Source organism: Lissotriton vulgaris, chromosome 5 (assembly GCF_964263255.1).
Source record: "Lissotriton vulgaris chromosome 5, aLisVul1.2, whole genome shotgun sequence".
NCBI classification, from domain to species: Eukaryota; Metazoa; Chordata; class Amphibia; order Caudata; family Salamandridae; genus Lissotriton; species Lissotriton vulgaris.
In genome coordinates, this window is record NC_141693.1 from 197,769,522 (window position 1) to 197,789,296 (window position 19,775).

The 19,775-nt window shown below is 49.6% G+C and overlaps 1 protein-coding gene across 1 annotated transcript in view; it reads right to left on the minus strand.

The window, feature by feature from the left end:
• The window catches only part of UAP1L1 (UDP-N-acetylglucosamine pyrophosphorylase 1 like 1), a 292,017-nt gene that overhangs the window by 248,646 nt on the left and 23,596 nt on the right, over positions 1–19,775 (minus strand). Inside the window, exon 2 of the mRNA XM_086921152.1 lies at positions 13,327–13,531. Within this exon, the coding sequence (XP_086777278.1) occupies positions 13,327–13,531 (205 nt within the window). The remainder of the gene's footprint in view (positions 1–13,326; positions 13,532–19,775) is intronic.

A 19,775-nucleotide genomic window follows, 5' to 3' on the forward strand; every position in this document is an offset into this window, starting at 1 on the left:
GGACACCACATACAGTAGGGTCCACTTCAGCCCTAGCGCGACAATTGAACATCATCGGCCTCACCGATGTCTGGAGGTGGCTTCATCCTACACAGGAAGCCTACTCCTTTTACTCGGGGGCCCACAAGGTCTTTTCTAGGCTAGACTATATCTTCGTATCCAGGCAGGATGTTTCAGCGAGTGATTTGGCAGACTACAAAGCAAGGGGAATTTCAGATCACTCCCCGCTGTATGCGCAGTTGGGGCGGGAGAGAGGAGAGAGGAAGGCAGAATGGCGACTAGCGGCCTGGGACTTCCAAACACCGGAAATACTATGGGGCATCAGAGCAGACATAAGGGTGTACATGGCCGAAAATGAGGGTACGGTTGACTCCGGGGTTACCCTTTGGGAGGCAATGAAACCAGTCCTGAGGGACCGCATACAAAGTAGGCTGGGAGATGTCAGGCGGAAGCAGCAGGACAAAATAGCCTGTGAAGGTGTGTCTATCTTAGCCCTAGAAGCAGAATACCACCAGCAAAAGGGAGAGGCACTCCTTAGGAAACTGTTAGACACTCAGAGACACTATAGGGAAATAGTCACTGACGAGGCACGTACTCAAGCGTTGGCGACACTCCACCGACTATATGACGTGGGTGACAAGTCCGGCAAACTCTTGGCATGGTTGAGCAGGAAAGAAAGAGCGGCAAGGTGGGTGGATCAGATTACGTTAGCGGGGAACAGACGGGCGTACACGGACGAGGCCATAGCGGATGCCTTTGCGACATATTATGAGAACTTCTATAGGGCCAGGGATTTGAGCGACAGGGAGGATGCGCTACGCTACATGTGCGATATGGAGGTGCCGACTCTGTCCCCTGAGGACAGCACGGCCTTGGAGGCTGAGGTGACACTGGAGGAAATATCGGAGGCCATAGCATCGCTGAAACCGGGGAAGACACCGGGGCCAAATGGCTTTCTGGCAGAATTCTTCAAGCGGACGGCTGACCTGTTACGACGACACATAAAAGCTTTATTCGTAGAGGCATATCAGGCGGAGAGTCTACCGCCGGATCTCGCCTTAGCCACTATCATTCCGATTTACAAGGAGGGAAAGCCCAGGGACGATTGTGCCTCCTACCGCCCTATTTCCCTCCTCAATATGGAGACAAAGATCTTGGCCACTGTTCTGGCTAAACGACTACGACCGGTCATTGCAGATCTGGTGCATATGGACCAGTCCGGTTTCCTACCGGATAGGGCGACCAAATTAAACCTCCGCCGCACTCATAATTGGCTACAGGAGGTTCGAGGGAGAAGTGAACCCCACTGGTTCCTCTCCCTGGACGCGGAGAAGGCCTTCGACGCAGTCCATTGGCCTTTCCTGATGGAGACCCTCCAGCGATTTGGGTTTGGCCCCAATTTTTTGAAGTGGGTTCAGCTCCTATACTCAGCCCCGAGGGCACGAGTGCGGATTAACGGGAGGTTGTCACGCGAATTTCCAATCGGCAGGGGAACGCGCCAGGGTTGCCCACTGTCCCCCCTTCTTTTTACCCTCACAATAGAAATATTAGCGATACGGATCAGGCAGAATCAGGGGATCAGGGGCTTCAAATGGGGAGACTCGGACACCGCACAGGAGAAAGTATCCTTGTATGCCGATGACGTCCTGTTGTTTGTAACCGACCCAGACACGACAATCCCGGAACTGTTCAGAGAACTAGCTGGCTTCGGTGCAAGGGCAGGCCACACTATAAACTGGCACAAATCAGTCCTATATGACCCGCAAGGCATGGAACGAAGGGAGTGCCTGCCATGGCTACTCATTCATACAAAGGAGGGCTTCCAATACCTAGGAATATATATCACTTTGGATAGGGAAATCTCCTTCACCAACAACGTGGCCCGAGTTATGGTAGGCGCAACGGCAGAGATGGATAGGTGGAGACAGCTCCCGCTCACTTTATTGGGTCGCGCAGCACTCTATAAAATGGTCCTACTACCGAAGTTTCTCTACGCACTTCAAAACGAATACTACCCACTGCCAGCCAAGACTGACTAAAATCCATGCGGACTTGCGGGCATTCCTGTGGCTGGGGAAACAGCCGAGAGTCGCTCTATCCACACTACAGCACCACCAGTACAGTGGAGGGTTCTCTCTTCCCAACTTGGAGACGTACTATTGGGCGGAACACCTCGCCCTGATTAACAAGTGGTTACATGCGGCAGCCGATCACCCTACGTACGGACTAGAACGGTCTAAGTGGGCGAACAAAAACGTACTGCACTACCTCTATGGAGGGATGGTGGGACAGCAGTTCCTACCGGCCACGAAGATTACGCTGATGGCGTGGCATAAGGCGACAAAACGAATGGGTTGGGACAAGCGGCCCACCCGACAGACACCATTATGGTGCTGCGCGTGGCTTGGAGAACTCAATAAACCGAGAGGCTTCAGACGATGGGATGATATCGGTATTTCTACAGTAGGAGACGTGATTGCGAGGGGGGGAACTGAAAACCTTTCAGGCGCTTAGGGAAGAATTTGGCTTGCACACCACCCAGTACTACAAATATGCACAGCTGAGACACGCATGGAGGGCACAAAACATCACACTCACTGACATCCCAGAATATGCGCCACTGGAGGGTAGAGTACTACAGGAACCGATACTGGGCGGGGCGATACCCCTCACGTATAAAACTTTGACCAACAATATGTTAGAGGACCTACGGGACAAATGGGAGGCAGACGTGGGAGGCATGGAGGACCTGGATTGGGAGATTGTTCTCATGCACCCACGCGAGGTAGCGATTAAGTTGAGGCTTCGACTTATACAATTCAAGGTGCTACACAGATCCTATTTTGACAGGGTGCGACTTTTTAAAATGGGGATAACTGACACAGCGTGCCTTAGGTGTCACCAGCAGAATGGCGATTTTTTTCACACACTTTGGGGTTGCGAAGTCATTCAAGAATACTGGGAAGGTGTATTCATAGAATTGGATGAGGTACTGGGTGTGACCGCTTCTAGAAAGAAGGTGAGTTAAAATAGTTTTGAAGCAGATTTTGACTGCTGACCTTGTGCGTCAAGCATTCAGATACCAGTGAAATGATGTAGATGTGATCCCTTCTTTTACGCAGATGCAATGTGTTAGAAATGGGGTAGTGTGGTGCAGAGCGGGCAGGCCAAACTCCTGAGGACATGTGTGAAGCATCCACGCAGTACATACAGACGACACACAAAACACACCACAAAAAGAGACCACACCAGATTAGATGGAAAGAATAACTTTTGTATTGTACCAAACCTACACAGGTAATCACAATTATCACTATACTGCGCCAACTGGCACCGGGGCAATATTTACAAGGGGATTATTTACAGGGTAAATGAAAAAGAAGGTAAGTCCATCAGCTTTAGTAGGGGTGACATCCTAAAAGAGGGGGTGAAAAGCGAAAAGTTTGGGGAAATGGGCCAAGTCCAACACAATGAATCCAATAGCTTTATCCCAGCAAATACAGGAAGGGTTTATTTTTGAAAAGGCGGGGAAAGTCATCCAAACTCGCAGGCGGGTAGCTTAATTCCAGCATGAGAGGTGTGAGTGTAGTGGGATAAGAGAAAAACAAAAGTATGGTGAAAAGTATAGGGGAGAGGGGTATAGGACAGTCTGAGAGAAATGGAAAGAACCGAGGAAAGGGAAAGAAAGAGGGGAAAGTTTGGGAGGAGGAGACCGAAGCAGTGCGGGAGGGGAGAGGTCATGGATAGATGCACAGAGGTGATATAGAAGAAAGTGAGAAAGCTGGCCCAAAAAGAAGTCTGAGAAATGGGGCCTCTGAGAAAGGAGGACAAAAGAGCACATAAAAAGAGGACTTAAAAAGGGTGCCAATGGTTGAAGTAGTGCAAAGAATGATGTAAAGGATAGTACGGTGAAAAAGAGGGGCGCATAGACAAGAGGTAAGATGGAACAGGACACAAGCAGAAGGTGACCATTTCAACAAAAGAGGAGCCAGAAGGAAAAGAGATGATTTCTTTTTGTCCCCATCTCAAGATCTCAAGTACAACGTGGATACAGTTTCTCAGTGTTCAACTGCTGCCTCACTACCTGGATGAACAGAGCAGCAGCAAGTACTAAAATAGTTACAGTTTGGGGGGGGGGGGAGGGGGGGGAAGAGAACAGGGGGGAATTAAGTGGATGCCCTGTTGCCACCCGGACCACTGCTCTATTAACACAGCTGTCTAGGTTCAGACAGTGCTGACAAATTAGCCTTTGTTAAACTACTAATTATCAGATCTGGTGAGCAGGCGAATTCTGTTCAGCGCAGGACAGAAGTGTTCTCATAACAACCATTGATCCATTGTTAACACGGAAGTTGTTTTGCTGTGCCTTTTAAACTCTACCAAAGCTAAACTGAAGACAGCCCCTCTGGACACTATGGTAGGAGACATTATTTATTTCTTGTTGCAAGGAGCGTCAATTTAAAAAAAAGATGAATAACTTTCTTCAAAAGCGACAGCTACAATGTAGGGCCCTTGCGATGTTAAATTTGGCATGGAGTATTATAGTTAATCACTGCATTTTAATTTTTAAAAAAAGTCAGGATAATGTCTTGCGTCATGGAATGTGACATTTAAAACGAAATTTTTATTTTGCACATGTGAATTTTATTGGGGGAAGAGACTAATGAAATAGGGTTATAAAGTTGAAACTTTCCACAACACAGCAAATTCAAAAATGGTGGATTGCCTGCATAAAATAATAGGAGAAAAATGAACCCACAAAGGAGTTAGAAAACCTCTATATGTGTCTCGGGATGTTAAAAGCCAAGCCCTCATTTAGGGGGTTGACATGACAGGAAGTCCAAGAGTAGATGGCCACGCATAAATCGAATGCAGGAAAAAGCAACTGCAAAAAGAACAGATGATGGACGAATGCTTAATAATGCAACCATTCGGGGGGGCGTGGCCAGCAGCATGGCCGGCTAGGACGTGCCTCGCCGGAGCTCCGGCCGGGCTGCGCCATAATCCGACGAAAACAGACACCCTGGAGAGCACACCCTTTCATACACAGGTGTGTGACCGCTGCAGGCATTTAGCGAACATACAGAGGGATCGACACCTGAACAGGGCTGCCTGACACCGGGACGACCGGAGGCTGAGCCGGGAACAATCGCGGAGTTCAAAATGGCGGCAGTGGTCTAGGTGGCGGCAGAGACGGAGCAGAACGAGCTCGAGTCCCTACCTGAACAACGAGACAGGGTCAGAGCCACGACTTCACCCGGCCCTAGCCTGAGCCTAGGTGAGACAGCGGCAGTGGTGCCTGATACGGAGCAGGAGACGCCCTTTTGAGGATTCGGCCGCCTTTACCAAGATGGCGGCCGAATAGTGACTGACCCAGTCCCTGGGGAACAGCGGAGAAGAGAAGCCGTACCCCTTGCTACACGGCGGAGGAAAGCGGCGGCGGACGAGAGCGGTTCGCTAGAGGAGCGGTCCCTGTAGAAGGAAAGAAGCGGAGGAGTGCAGGGGCCGGAATTGCCGACGTGTGCCTGTGGAGGAGGGCCTGAAACGACGAAAACGGAGGAGGTGAGCCCACGGGGACACGCACCGGCGGCAGGGGCCACCCTGGGGAGGAACCTCGTCGTGGCAGTACAGGTCGCCCACAGCCCCCCCCCTGCGCCATCCTTTGGAACCCCACCTGCGGGCCGCATCCCCGCCCCCCCCCACCCCGACACGAAACGGAGCACCTCGCGGGTGCGAGCAAGGTGCACTGGAACCGGCAACAGCGGGGGGCAAAGGGACAGCGTCAAGCGGAGTCATCACCGGGGGGCCCCCCCGCTGGGCAGCCCGGAGTGACAGGATCTTAGCGGTCTGGGAATCCAAGGTGATGCAGGGACCAGGCCGCCACCCACGGAACTGCGGAGGAGCAAGCTGTGCACCCACCCACGTAGGGCAAAGGAGCCCGAAGACACTGTGGGAAGAAAGGACACGGGCGGGGAGGCAGTGTTACCTCGGCGGCGGCCGAACCGGAGTGGACGAAGTGAAAGAGGCGGCGGTATCTGGGAGAAGGCCGGAGGGGCACTCAGCAACTGGTAGAAACCATCGAAGCAGGGACGCCGTCTACACCCACCCGTACACCGGCAGCCCCCGCTGAGCGTTGCGGACGATGACCCTCCGGGAGTGGGGGCGCTCCTGGACGTGGAGCGAGGGCCGGATTTTGGCACACCTGGATGACCGGCACTGGGTGCCCCAGTATTGGAGGCGCGGGAGGAGACAACCAGGACAGACTGTGCAGAGCCCAGTTTCGGGTAAGAGCCCACAACACCGAGGAGGGGCGCCTGAGGGGACTTGGCAGTGAGTGGCATTCTCTCAAAGCTCGTGCGTTCCACACAGTGCGGACAGGCCGCAAATAGCGCCAATCCGCCTGAGACGAAGATCACCATGGGGAAGAGAGACCCGGTCCCTAAGTCAACTAAACAGGGACCCATGGATAATTATGCAACGTCACGACCAGCCATGGAGCACCGACTGGAGTACTCCGGCGCACAATCCGAAACGGCGATGCTGCTGGCGGCTATCCAGGCCTCTAGGAGTGACATCCAGGAATCCCGGGCGGCCCTGGAGGTGAAGATTGGAGAAGTGGGCTCCGAGATAACGTTGCTGAGGCAGGACTTCCGGAATCTAACGGACAGGGTGGCTGTGGCTGAAACTAGAGTCACTGATAATGAGGCATCGATCACAGCCCTGAAAAAAGACATGGCGGAGCTCCAGGCCTCCCACCGTCACCTGCAATGGAAGGTGGACGATGCAGAAAACAGATCGAGGCGCAACAACCTCCGCTTTGTAGGCTTTACAGAGGGAATTGAAGGGAGGGATATGGCCTCCTTCCTCCAGGCCTGGCTGAAGACCACCTTCCCGGCGGCGCAGTTCTCGGCGTGCTTAGTCATTGAGAGAGCACACAGGGCGCTCCTGGCCAAGCCGCCGGAAGGCGCAAGACCGAGACCAGTAATTGCGAGATTCCTGAACTATGCAGATAGGGATCTGATTCTAAGAGAAGCCAGGAAGCTGGGAGAAATCCGTTTCGAGAATGCAATCATAATGATATTCCCGGACTATAGCCAGGAGGTGTCGAAGCAGCGCCGCTCCTTTGACTCAGTTAAGACGAAATTAAGATCCTTGAACATTGCTTACATGCTCCTTTTTCCTGCGAAACTCAAAGTGATCTATAAAGATAAATCCATTTTCTTCACATGCCCGGAGGACGCCTGGCAATGGCTTGAAGAACGCCCCATCCTGAACAGTATAGAGGCGGCCGGACGGGAAGCCATGGACAAGTCAATGAGGGAAAGGACACGCTGGGAGCTACCGAAACCGCAGTGTAGACGATCAGGCAAAACGAGGAACCGTAAGCCGGCAACGCCCTATCAGACCCGTGGTGCCAGTGAAAGAAGGGGGGGGGCAGATCAACGTCCCCCGGAAATGACTCAGTAGCAGGCTCCAGGTTTAGTTGCCTGCGGAATGGCATCCGTTCTGAGAGAGACGAGGAGGAGGACTCAGAGGGTCATGGCTCAGGCGGGGATGAGGAGGAAGGACTTGGAGATTTGGTCCACCCGTTAGTCAAAGAAATACAGCACTTGGAGCAGGACTCATCGGGGCAGGGGCCCACAGCGGACACGCAGGACTCACACTCATAACTGTAGATGCTCAGGGACCAGTGAGATTGCAGCCCGGCCGCCGGGAGCACGCAAGTTGACATGCCCTTCAATGTTGTTTGAGTTGTTTATACAGTTAATTGGAGTGTGATGGGAGGGATATGTGGGAGGGCGACAGGCCTTCTCCCGTGGATAGTTTGGTCCCAGGTTGGGACGCGACTGGAAGGGGAGGGAGGTGGGGAGTGGGGTGCGGGGGGGTTTATTTCTGCATTACCTCAAGTTGGGGTTTAAGAGGGTTGCGGGGGGGCGGGGGGGTCAGTTGAGAAGCAGCAGCGACACGCCAAGCCACACCTTGAGTCACCCCTAATCCAGGGACCTACATGGGAAGGAGAGTGTGACACACAATGGCAGATACACTAGGTACTCCACACGTAGGTGACACAGGGGTCACTGTGTTAACATGGAATGTAAATGGCCTTCGGTCGAAGATTAAGAGGAGCCTAGTTACCGCCTACCTCAAAAGACTAGTGCCTGATATCATCCTTCTCCAGGAAACACACCTTAGAGGCAATCAGTGCGCGTTTATAGCGAGAGGCCGGCATGTAGTGCTGGCGCATGCAGGATACACAACAGACTCCAGGGGAGTAGCGATTCTTATTAAAAAAACGTCACCATTCACTATCACTCGCACCTGGCTAGACCCACAGGGGACCTACGCGGGAGCTCAGGGGGTCTGGAAGAGGCGTAGGTACACGATCCTATCAGTATATGCCCCGCCCAAGTTACAGGCACGCACACTCAAGGCAATCACAGCTATACTCATGGACACGGCCGACACGATACAAATAGTGGGGGGTGATTTTAATGATGTTATGTGCGCTTCACAGGATCAGTCAGGACACCACATACAGTAGGGTCCACTTCAGCCCTAGCGCGACAATTGAACATCATCGGCCTCACCGATGTCTGGAGGTGGCTTCATCCTACACAGGAAGCCTACTCCTTTTACTCGGGGGCCCACAAGGTCTTTTCTAGGCTAGACTATATCTTCGTATCCAGGCAGGATGTTTCAGCGAGTGATTTGGCAGACTACAAAGCAAGGGGAATTTCAGATCACTCCCCGCTGTATGCGCAGTTGGGGCGGGAGAGAGGAGAGAGGAAGGCAGAATGGCGACTAGCGGCCTGGGACTTCCAAACACCGGAAATACTATGGGGCATCAGAGCAGACATAAGGGTGTACATGGCCGAAAATGAGGGTACGGTTGACTCCGGGGTTACCCTTTGGGAGGCAATGAAACCAGTCCTGAGGGACCGCATACAAAGTAGGCTGGGAGATGTCAGGCGGAAGCAGCAGGACAAAATAGCCTGTGAAGGTGTGTCTATCTTAGCCCTAGAAGCAGAATACCACCAGCAAAAGGGAGAGGCACTCCTTAGGAAACTGTTAGACACTCAGAGACACTATAGGGAAATAGTCACTGACGAGGCACGTACTCAAGCGTTGGCGACACTCCACCGACTATATGACGTGGGTGACAAGTCCGGCAAACTCTTGGCATGGTTGAGCAGGAAAGAAAGAGCGGCAAGGTGGGTGGATCAGATTACGTTAGCGGGGAACAGACGGGCGTACACGGACGAGGCCATAGCGGATGCCTTTGCGACATATTATGAGAACTTCTATAGGGCCAGGGATTTGAGCGACAGGGAGGATGCGCTACGCTACATGTGCGATATGGAGGTGCCGACTCTGTCCCCTGAGGACAGCACGGCCTTGGAGGCTGAGGTGACACTGGAGGAAATATCGGAGGCCATAGCATCGCTGAAACCGGGGAAGACACCGGGGCCAAATGGCTTTCTGGCAGAATTCTTCAAGCGGACGGCTGACCTGTTACGACGACACATAAAAGCTTTATTCGTAGAGGCATATCAGGCGGAGAGTCTACCGCCGGATCTCGCCTTAGCCACTATCATTCCGATTTACAAGGAGGGAAAGCCCAGGGACGATTGTGCCTCCTACCGCCCTATTTCCCTCCTCAATATGGAGACAAAGATCTTGGCCACTGTTCTGGCTAAACGACTACGACCGGTCATTGCAGATCTGGTGCATATGGACCAGTCCGGTTTCCTACCGGATAGGGCGACCAAATTAAACCTCCGCCGCACTCATAATTGGCTACAGGAGGTTCGAGGGAGAAGTGAACCCCACTGGTTCCTCTCCCTGGACGCGGAGAAGGCCTTCGACGCAGTCCATTGGCCTTTCCTGATGGAGACCCTCCAGCGATTTGGGTTTGGCCCCAATTTTTTGAAGTGGGTTCAGCTCCTATACTCAGCCCCGAGGGCACGAGTGCGGATTAACGGGAGGTTGTCACGCGAATTTCCAATCGGCAGGGGAACGCGCCAGGGTTGCCCACTGTCCCCCCTTCTTTTTACCCTCACAATAGAAATATTAGCGATACGGATCAGGCAGAATCAGGGGATCAGGGGCTTCAAATGGGGAGACTCGGACACCGCACAGGAGAAAGTATCCTTGTATGCCGATGACGTCCTGTTGTTTGTAACCGACCCAGACACGACAATCCCGGAACTGTTCAGAGAACTAGCTGGCTTCGGTGCAAGGGCAGGCCACACTATAAACTGGCACAAATCAGTCCTATATGACCCGCAAGGCATGGAACGAAGGGAGTGCCTGCCATGGCTACTCATTCATACAAAGGAGGGCTTCCAATACCTAGGAATATATATCACTTTGGATAGGGAAATCTCCTTCACCAACAACGTGGCCCGAGTTATGGTAGGCGCAACGGCAGAGATGGATAGGTGGAGACAGCTCCCGCTCACTTTATTGGGTCGCGCAGCACTCTATAAAATGGTCCTACTACCGAAGTTTCTCTACGCACTTCAAAACGAATACTACCCACTGCCAGCCAAGACTGACTAAAATCCATGCGGACTTGCGGGCATTCCTGTGGCTGGGGAAACAGCCGAGAGTCGCTCTATCCACACTACAGCACCACCAGTACAGTGGAGGGTTCTCTCTTCCCAACTTGGAGACGTACTATTGGGCGGAACACCTCGCCCTGATTAACAAGTGGTTACATGCGGCAGCCGATCACCCTACGTACGGACTAGAACGGTCTAAGTGGGCGAACAAAAACGTACTGCACTACCTCTATGGAGGGATGGTGGGACAGCAGTTCCTACCGGCCACGAAGATTACGCTGATGGCGTGGCATAAGGCGACAAAACGAATGGGTTGGGACAAGCGGCCCACCCGACAGACACCATTATGGGGCTGCGCGTGGCTTGGAGAACTCAATAAACCGAGAGGCTTCAGACGATGGGATGATATCGGTATTTCTACAGTAGGAGACGTGATTGCGAGGGGGGGAACTGAAAACCTTTCAGGCGCTTAGGGAAGAATTTGGCTTGCACACCACCCAGTACTACAAATATGCACAGCTGAGACACGCATGGAGGGCACAAAACATCACACTCACTGACATCCCAGAATATGCGCCACTGGAGGGTAGAGTACTACAGGAACCGATACTGGGCGGGGCGATACCCCTCACGTATAAAACTTTGACCAACAATATGTTAGAGGACCTACGGGACAAATGGGAGGCAGACGTGGGAGGCATGGAGGACCTGGATTGGGAGATTGTTCTCATGCACCCACGCGAGGTAGCGATTAAGTTGAGGCTTCGACTTATACAATTCAAGGTGCTACACAGATCCTATTTTGACAGGGTGCGACTTTTTAAAATGGGGATAACTGACACAGCGTGCCTTAGGTGTCACCAGCAGAATGGCGATTTTTTTCACACACTTTGGGGTTGCGAAGTCATTCAAGAATACTGGGAAGGTGTATTCATAGAATTGGATGAGGTACTGGGTGTGACCCTACCGTGCGACTCTAGATTGGCGCTGCTGGGTATGACGACAGAAGTAGACCTGACTCGCCCTTTGATCATCTTTCTGGTACTGGCTTTAGTGGTACCGAAAAGGGATATTGCAAGATACTGGGGGGTGCCCGAAAGGCCAGATTTGGAGGAATGGAGGAGGGCGCTGGATCTGTACATGGCGGCAGAAAGAGTGACTTACAAAGCCAGGGGTTGCCCCAAAAAGTTTCGGAGAGTGTGGGCAAAGTGGAGACAATACCATGGATTGGAATGAGGTCGTGAGAACGAAGAGTAGGAGGTCGGGGGAGTCCCTGATGCGGCAGAACGTACGATAGTGACCCTTGAAGGCCATATACATACTTAAATGCTCAGACCATGTATGCGAGGTGGGTAGGGGTTCCATAGAGGGAGCGGGGTGGGTCCAGGGGGGAGGGGGAAGAGGTGGGTAGGTTGGCTGCTGCCTGGGGGAGTGCTTTAATTTATTGTGTTCTCGTTATGTTTTAAGTTAAAGAGCTAAGTGTTCTAATGATGCTTGTGGAATCCAGAAATAAGAAAAGTTGCGCAACTAACGGACAAGGCGGAATGTTGACGCCCTGCCGTATGCTAATTCTTTCATTTGTGATACTTCTGATGCAACAATAAAAAGAATATAAAAAAAAAAAAAATGCAACCATTCACCTCAAGTCAACAGATCTGAGTTTGGGAACAGTCCAGCCTGAACTGCCAAGCCAGGTCCTCCCTGGAATGGAAGAAAGCACCCTGGGACCCAGGGTATCACCCCTAATCAGCCAGGTTAGGCTGAATCAAGTGGCACAGTGAGCATGTAACCACGTCTGGGAATACCCTTCCCACTTAAGGTGACAAAAGAAAAAATGACGGCCAGAATACTGAACATGGATTTAGGTCCAGATCTCTGTACTGGGATGAATGATTGACATTGTTCAACATTCTATCCATCAACTGTGCTTTTAGGAAAAAGTAACTGCGGCATTACCATTACAAGGAATGCAGATAACAAAAGCCCATCTAGTCACAACTGATGCGAGCTGAGGGAGTGGACTAATTAAGGACTGGGTAAAACACGTGCCCGTCATCCTTCAACTAATTCAGAGCTTTATAACGAGACATTAAAATACATCGTTATTTATTTTTATAAATCTTTATTTTGTTTTAGAGTCAACATTTCCTCAAAAACAGTTTTACAAACTTTGGTCACATGCCGATCTCGCCCTGTTCGATAGCAACCCTTCATTTCCCAGTATTGTATGTCGAGTTTATATCGTATCCTTGGTCGTTTCAATCTCACAACCCACCCTGGAGGGACCTGAAACAAGAGAGGACCTAGATTCTTAGTCACTAGGGCCGCTCCTCATTGTGTGTCCTAAGTGCCCCCTGAGAATTGCGAGGTGTGTCTTGTTGTGTGTCATGCCCTAGATCAAACCCAAAATACAGTCTCCACCCTCCCCAAATTTTGTAAAAAAAATTGGGGCAACCCCTGCTGTGGTATGTGGTGCGTTCAGCTGCCATGTAAAGGTCCATTCCATTTGTCCACTCCTGGACCGTCTGTTTCTCTGTCACGCCCCACTTTAAAATACATCAGTATTGAAAAGAAAGAAAAGAGAACACACAGCATCAAAAATATCCAATCTGCAAGTACTATTTTTTTTAAAGCTACATGCTTATAGTACACCCTTAACTAGAGTTTAATAATCAAGTAAAGAGCACAATAGTTTATGCAGGGACAATAGCAAAGTACATCCTTCAAAGACATTGGGGAGGAAAACAAAGATAACACCAACCATGGCACTGTCCCCTTAGAGCCACATCTCTGACTGGCCAGCTCTTCCACTTTTCGTATCCTCTCTGCCTGGATCTCATACAGCGTCTTTCCACTCGGCAAGCCGACGTTGTACATACCCTTGGGGTAAGTTACGCCCAAGCGGGTTCCCTGGCCCCCAGCCAAGAGAAGCACTGCCACCTTGCTCTGGGAGATCTGATGGAAACCTTGGTAGGAAAGAAGAGCAGAAAATTAGCAAAGTCCATCACAAACAGGCAAGTGAGCAAAAATACATTCAAAGTTCAAACTGAACATACTCATTAATTAAGGCACAAGTACACTCTTAGGTTAAGATAAATATCCTCCCCTTAGTCCAGTACTTCCCTTCAATATGCCAATCTAAAAGAATTGAGCTCTGAACTAGTCAGTGGCACACTGTAGGTTCCTATGATTAAATTAAAAAAAATTAAATATGTATGCTTACTTTTGACGCACACCACTCGAGAAGTGGTTGCACCTAAAATAAAATTGCATGAAGAATATTTAAATTCATTTTATCAAATTCTCCTCTGGCAGTTGGGGATGACGGAGTAAGGCACATGGATGTATGTGAACTGCAGAACACTTCAGTGCCTCTTTTATTAGGACTTTTAATGTTAACTTATGTGCGCCCAACTAGGATATCACCATAATCCTTTGCTCGCAGTACCATGCTGGGCTCGCCTACGACATACATAACCCATAATTCACTGTTTAATGAACAGTGTTAGGCTTTATTAAGGGCAAGAAACACCTCATTTGGAAAGGCTGGGCATGTCGCAAGACCATGATATTAAAATACAAAACCACGCAAGTACTAGATTACTTGTACAACTAGCAAATTCCTTCTGCACATGATCTTTAAAAATCTCATGTTGGTAACCAGTATAGAATCATTGAAAATCACATGCCTAGAAAAGACCCTTCATGGGGATATTAAGAGTACAAATTATTGATTCACTCATCAGTCAAGGACAGGTACAATATTCGTTCAGAGAAATAAAGTTCAAGTACTGGTGCCTGTAAAAGACTGCAGAGTAAAGCGGCCTGCACGAGTGCAGTCCAACAATGATGAACAATCCTTAACAGCTGGGATCTGCTCCACTGTTGTTTCTTTTCCCCTAGCTGGATGTTTAGTCCAAAGCATACTCTTTCATATGCCAATGTACCTTGATTCACAGCTTCACTCCGATGGAAAGAGCCCACTTTGCATCCTACTTTTGCACCTGATCTTACTTGCGTTTCTGATATAATTCCTCGGCCTATGATTGAAGAAAGGAGTCACACGGCTGTCAACTCAAAAGAGACATTGAGTTAGCAAGTCTGAGCCCTGAAGAAGTAAGTTCAAGAAAACAAGCCTTTACAGAGCTCAAGTACCTGCAGAATACCAAGGTTCACAACCTGATCCCGAATCCTGTGATTATTCACTTACACATTAACAGAAATCTGCTCATCACGGGAGCATTACGACTTTGATGATCTCCAAATAAGGAGAGTATCAAAAGACGAGTTTAGAGTTAATGGAGATAACAAATGCTATAACAACGGATGCAGCTCCCACAAGGAAGTAAAACTAGTGACCGGGCTGGAGAATGTAGAGTTTGTTACATGTATGTGACTCATATTTGCATTTAAAGTGTTACACTGCATGCAGGGGCAATAACAAATGTAATCGGTTGGTAGGTTACAATTGCATTACATTTAAAAGCATAACGAGATCAATAATCTGGAACAAACAACCCAGGAAAGAAAAACAAAGCTTGAAAGCTCTGCGATGTAAATAGTAACTAACGTCAGACATTTTGCGTTTCACGTTTTTAGAATCACACCAATTGTATATTTAATTGAACTAAACAAGTGCATCTGTAGAGTTTAAAACAAACTGCAACGCAATCAGTCAGAAAAGGATGCAAACCCCAAACACTACAAAATTAGAAATTTGGGTCAAATGATAAAAGCCAGTAAAATGTAGTCAAGAATGTAAAAGTTGCATTATAAGCATATCTGTAATTTTACATTGCGATATGACCCCCTGATTGTCAAATGTGAAAAAGAAAAGTTATCAAGATGACAAATCGACATGGCTAGCGAAATAAGAGGAATATTTACCTAAAACAAGGGTTTGAATAGCACGCAGTCCGAAGCTTTTGACCATTACCCAATCAATCGCTGCTTACACAGAAGAATTGTAGAATCACTCACGCTGGCTACATGTGAAGGTGACCTTATTTAAAGCAGCAGCCAAACAGTTATTAGCAGTGTAATGTACTTCGGCGCAAACAAAACAGAGAACCAAGTTTAAGTTTTCATATTCTATCCTGGATTATAGCAGGTTCGTATATTTGTGGTCTTGGTGAGTCAAAATGGCAACTTCTAACTTTAGAGAGCAGGAGTAGCCCGATACCTGCCCAAAAGGGCCACTTGGGTGACAGCAAAGCTTTTAAGAGACAAGGAGTAAAAAAAAAAAAAAAAAGAAGATTAGGGGGGAGAAAGCTATATATAAAACAAAAGGGTGAAATGGCAGGTGGAAAGAAGAGTGGTACAGAATACATTAGAACATTCCCAATTTGGAAGGGTGGATGCTATCACACCCAGTATCAAATGGGGAGGCCCAGGTGGGTTCCAACGCAGACCGGTAGAAGTAGAGTGATGGTCTCGGTCATTCGAGAAATGAGGAGCAAGACCCTTCTTCAAGGTGGATCACATTTGGCTAGTCAAACTATAACCAGCAGCCTCTCAATCGGCCAATGGAGTCATAAAATGGGGGTGTTGATGGGTAAATGGTTGCCTATGTGGTACTTCAGAAACACTCATTTCTTAAGTGCTCACTCTACATTACTCTCATACAGATCGGAGTCTCAACTTCCAACATCATGCTACCTTCCACAACCCACTCAAAGCAGCTACCGACCACACATCACTGCTATTGAATCCTCACAACAAACCCTGCAAGACTTGCTCCCAAAGCAAATTCCCCAAACTCCAATACAAAATGCATGTAGAAAGCCTTCTATGCACTTCAACATAGTGGAATTAAAACAACTGATCAATAACCCCACCCCTGCTTTAAAGGCAACACAATGGACTGCATCATGTCAGCGTCCCTAATATCCTCTGCCAGACACTTATAGGCGTAGAATGGACCAACCACTTCGCCATCCCCTTCACCATTGCATATATTATACCTCAGCATCAAAGACATTAAAAAAAAGAAGAAAAATAATGTTTCTGCAACATCAAGGTCATACATCTGGAAAGGAAATCCAGAATAACTAAACAACGTGGCAGAAAACTTTTAGCTCCCCAGACATCAATACTCTCCTCGACATCTAGAACACTACTATGAGAATTGAAGTTGAACGCTATGCTAAACCGAACACTAGATCCTCCAAGCCAAGGCACCCATGTACACTCAAGGGTTGAAAAGAATATTTAAACCATATGAAAACAGGAAAAGAAAATGAGAAGATCAAAACACCTGTATGACCTCACCCAATTCAAAACACTCTACTCTAATTGACGAACCTTAATCATTTGAGTGAAGCAGCAACAGAAACAAATCTATCTTCAAGGCTGTCAAACAGCACTATCCTTCTCCAAGAGACCACAGTTCCTTCTTCAGTCAACAGAAGCTAGTTAACGCCATCAACTATTCTTCACTAAAAAAAAAAATCAATAAGTCATTCAGTACTTGTAAAGCATGGCTAATCACCTGTGAGGGTATCCAGGCGCTTTGTTGCTGGACTTAGTGGTACAGCCAGGTCTTGAGTTTCTTCCTGAAGTCTGACAGCAAGGGTGATGTTCTGAGGTGGAGGAGAGGGTGTTCCAGGACTTGATGGCGAGGTGTGTTGGGGGGCAGGGGTAGGAGAGGCCTCCGCTGTGGCTGATGCATGGAGTCTGTACATGGGTGGCAGAGCGAAGGTTTCTGGGAGATGGTGGAAGATCAGATGGTAGTTCGTGTATGCTTGTCCTGGGTTGTGGAGGGGTTTGTAGACATGTGTCAATAGCCTGAATTGGCATCTTTCCTGGACGGGGAGCCAGTATAGGTTCCTCCGGTGTTGGGTGACGTGGGTCAGTTTGGTCAGGGTGAGGATCAGTCTGGCAGCTGAGTTCTGTATCGTATGGAGTCTTCCCATGACTTTGGAGGCGATTCCTATGTACAGTGTTGCCATAGTCCACCCGGGTGGTGCTCAATGCTAGAGTGACTCTCTCTCTTGTGCTTATGGGAAGTCATTTGAAGATTCTTGGGAGAATTACGTGAGTGTCTAAGCAGCAGGAGGAGAATGTGTTAATATGAAGTTTCATACGGAGCTCGATGCCCAGGTTGATGCTTAGGTTCAAGGTGTAGATTTTTGGTGTGGGAGTTGGTCGAGTTCGGCAGGTCACCAGGTGTTGTTTCTAAGGGAAGCGTGGTTGCCAAAGATCAGCATGTTAGTCTTAATTATGTTGAGTTTGACAGTTGTACTTCATCCAGTCTGCGACGTTCTTCATGCAGTTGTGGAATTTGGTTTAGGTGGGTTCTGCTGAGTGTGAGAGGATGAGATGGGTATCGCTGTAGGATATGATGGTGAGATCGTGGGCTCTGACTAGAGACATGTAGGTGTTGAAGAGGGTGGGGCTGAGGGATAAACCTTGAAGGAATCCACAGATGGTGCTCATGGATTCTGAGGTGAAGGGAGTTGGCGGATTCTCTGCGTTCGTCCCAGGAGGAATGATGCAGTCCATCTGAGTGCGTCTCCCTTGATCCCGATCTAATGTAGTCTCTTGAAGGCAGTGTGGTGGGATATGGTGTCGAAATCTGCAGAGAAGTAGAGGGGGATCAGGGCTGCTAATCCTCTCCAGTCTAGTAGGGTGCAGATGGCAGTATTCGGGTGGTTTCAGGACTGTGGTTGGAGCGGAAACTAGACTGGGAGGCGTCTCAAGTTGTTTCTATTCATGTGTTTGGTGAGCTGCCAGTGGAGGGCCTTTTCTAGGACTTTGACAGGGTAAGTGTGAGAAGTTGGCCCGATATGCAGCGTTCGCTATTCTAGCGACCACTATGTATCGTTCCAAACGACCCTTATGGTGATTGGTTGTAAGTCAACCTTAGACCAGCTATCCTAGTAGCGTGGATACGAGCAGTCTTCGGGCTAAACTCTAGAGGGCGTGTTAAGCCAGTTGTAATACCATCACATACCCCTTGAACACCAAGTGAAAGGACATCACACAAGTGTTATGAAAATAAACAGTATATTTATTAGAATCACAACAGCCCTGTACTCTTTATGAGGACAGGGTACTAAGCACAGAACCAAAGCTCTTAGAAAATACTTCAAGTGCACAATTAAAACAAATGCCCGAGGGCACGGAAAGTTTAGTGGTCTCGGGCGGACCCGATAAGGCAAGTCGGAAGCGAGGGACTCGGGACCCTAGAGTAAGGAGGCTATGCGGGCACCGAGATGCCGGAGTTACCTAGCCACAAGGGCTGCGGCTGCACAAGTCTTACAGGCGTCGGGGGTCTTCGCTGACGAGCCAGGAGCCGGAACAAAAGGAGTTGCTGGCCGGCGACCAGTGATGAATAGTTCGTAGAGATCCAAGCCTGGATCAGTGATCGTTGATACCTGAAAGCAGAGGGGACCAAGTTCGTACTACTAGTCAGTAGTCAGAGGGTACCAGGAAGGCACCGGATGGCCGTCACCTCGACTAGGTGAGTGGGAGACGCTAGGCTCTGCAGTCTCACGGACCAGGAGGCGTTGTCGGCGACCAGGATGGAGGTGCGAGCTGTCCCACGAAGGTTGATGCTGTCGGCGTCGCTGGGCCCAGGATTGGGGCAACAAGCCTTGGCAGATTTCAGGGCCACGTGGTGGGCCTAAAATGGCGTCTTGAGTGGACCAGGAGGGTCCGGGGTGCTCCTCTCGAAAAAGGGAGCAAGGGCCGATCGGGAGCAACCAGACCAGCAGCGTTGGTTGTCGGATGTCGTCAAAGAAGGGCACAAGCCAGCGGCTAGTGACCAGAAAACGTGCTGAGCAGCGAGCAGAAGGGCCCCACGCAGATCGTGGAGATGCTGGGAGACTGCACTTCGGTGCTGGAGCTACTCAGGGTCGGGGCTTCTCGGACCCCAGAGCACTCACCAGAGAATTGCTTCGATGGTCGTGCTGGTTAAGAAAGCGTGCAGGTTTTGATGATGTCCGGTCCCTCAAGGTCTCGTCGCACCCACAGATCTCAGCTGAGCTGACGACGTGGGTAGAGGTCAGAGGTGCCAGGGAAGCCGGTCCTCGTCGAGCTGTGCCGTCGGATCCTTGAGGAAGGACTTGCAGAAAACCGCAGAGTTCTTAGATGGTGCCTGCGGATGCAGGGTGACTACTCCTTAGCCACAAGGGAGAAATCTTGAGAAGAGTCTCGAAGTCCTTTCGTAGAAAGTATTCTTGATTCAAAGATGATCTAATTTGGAAG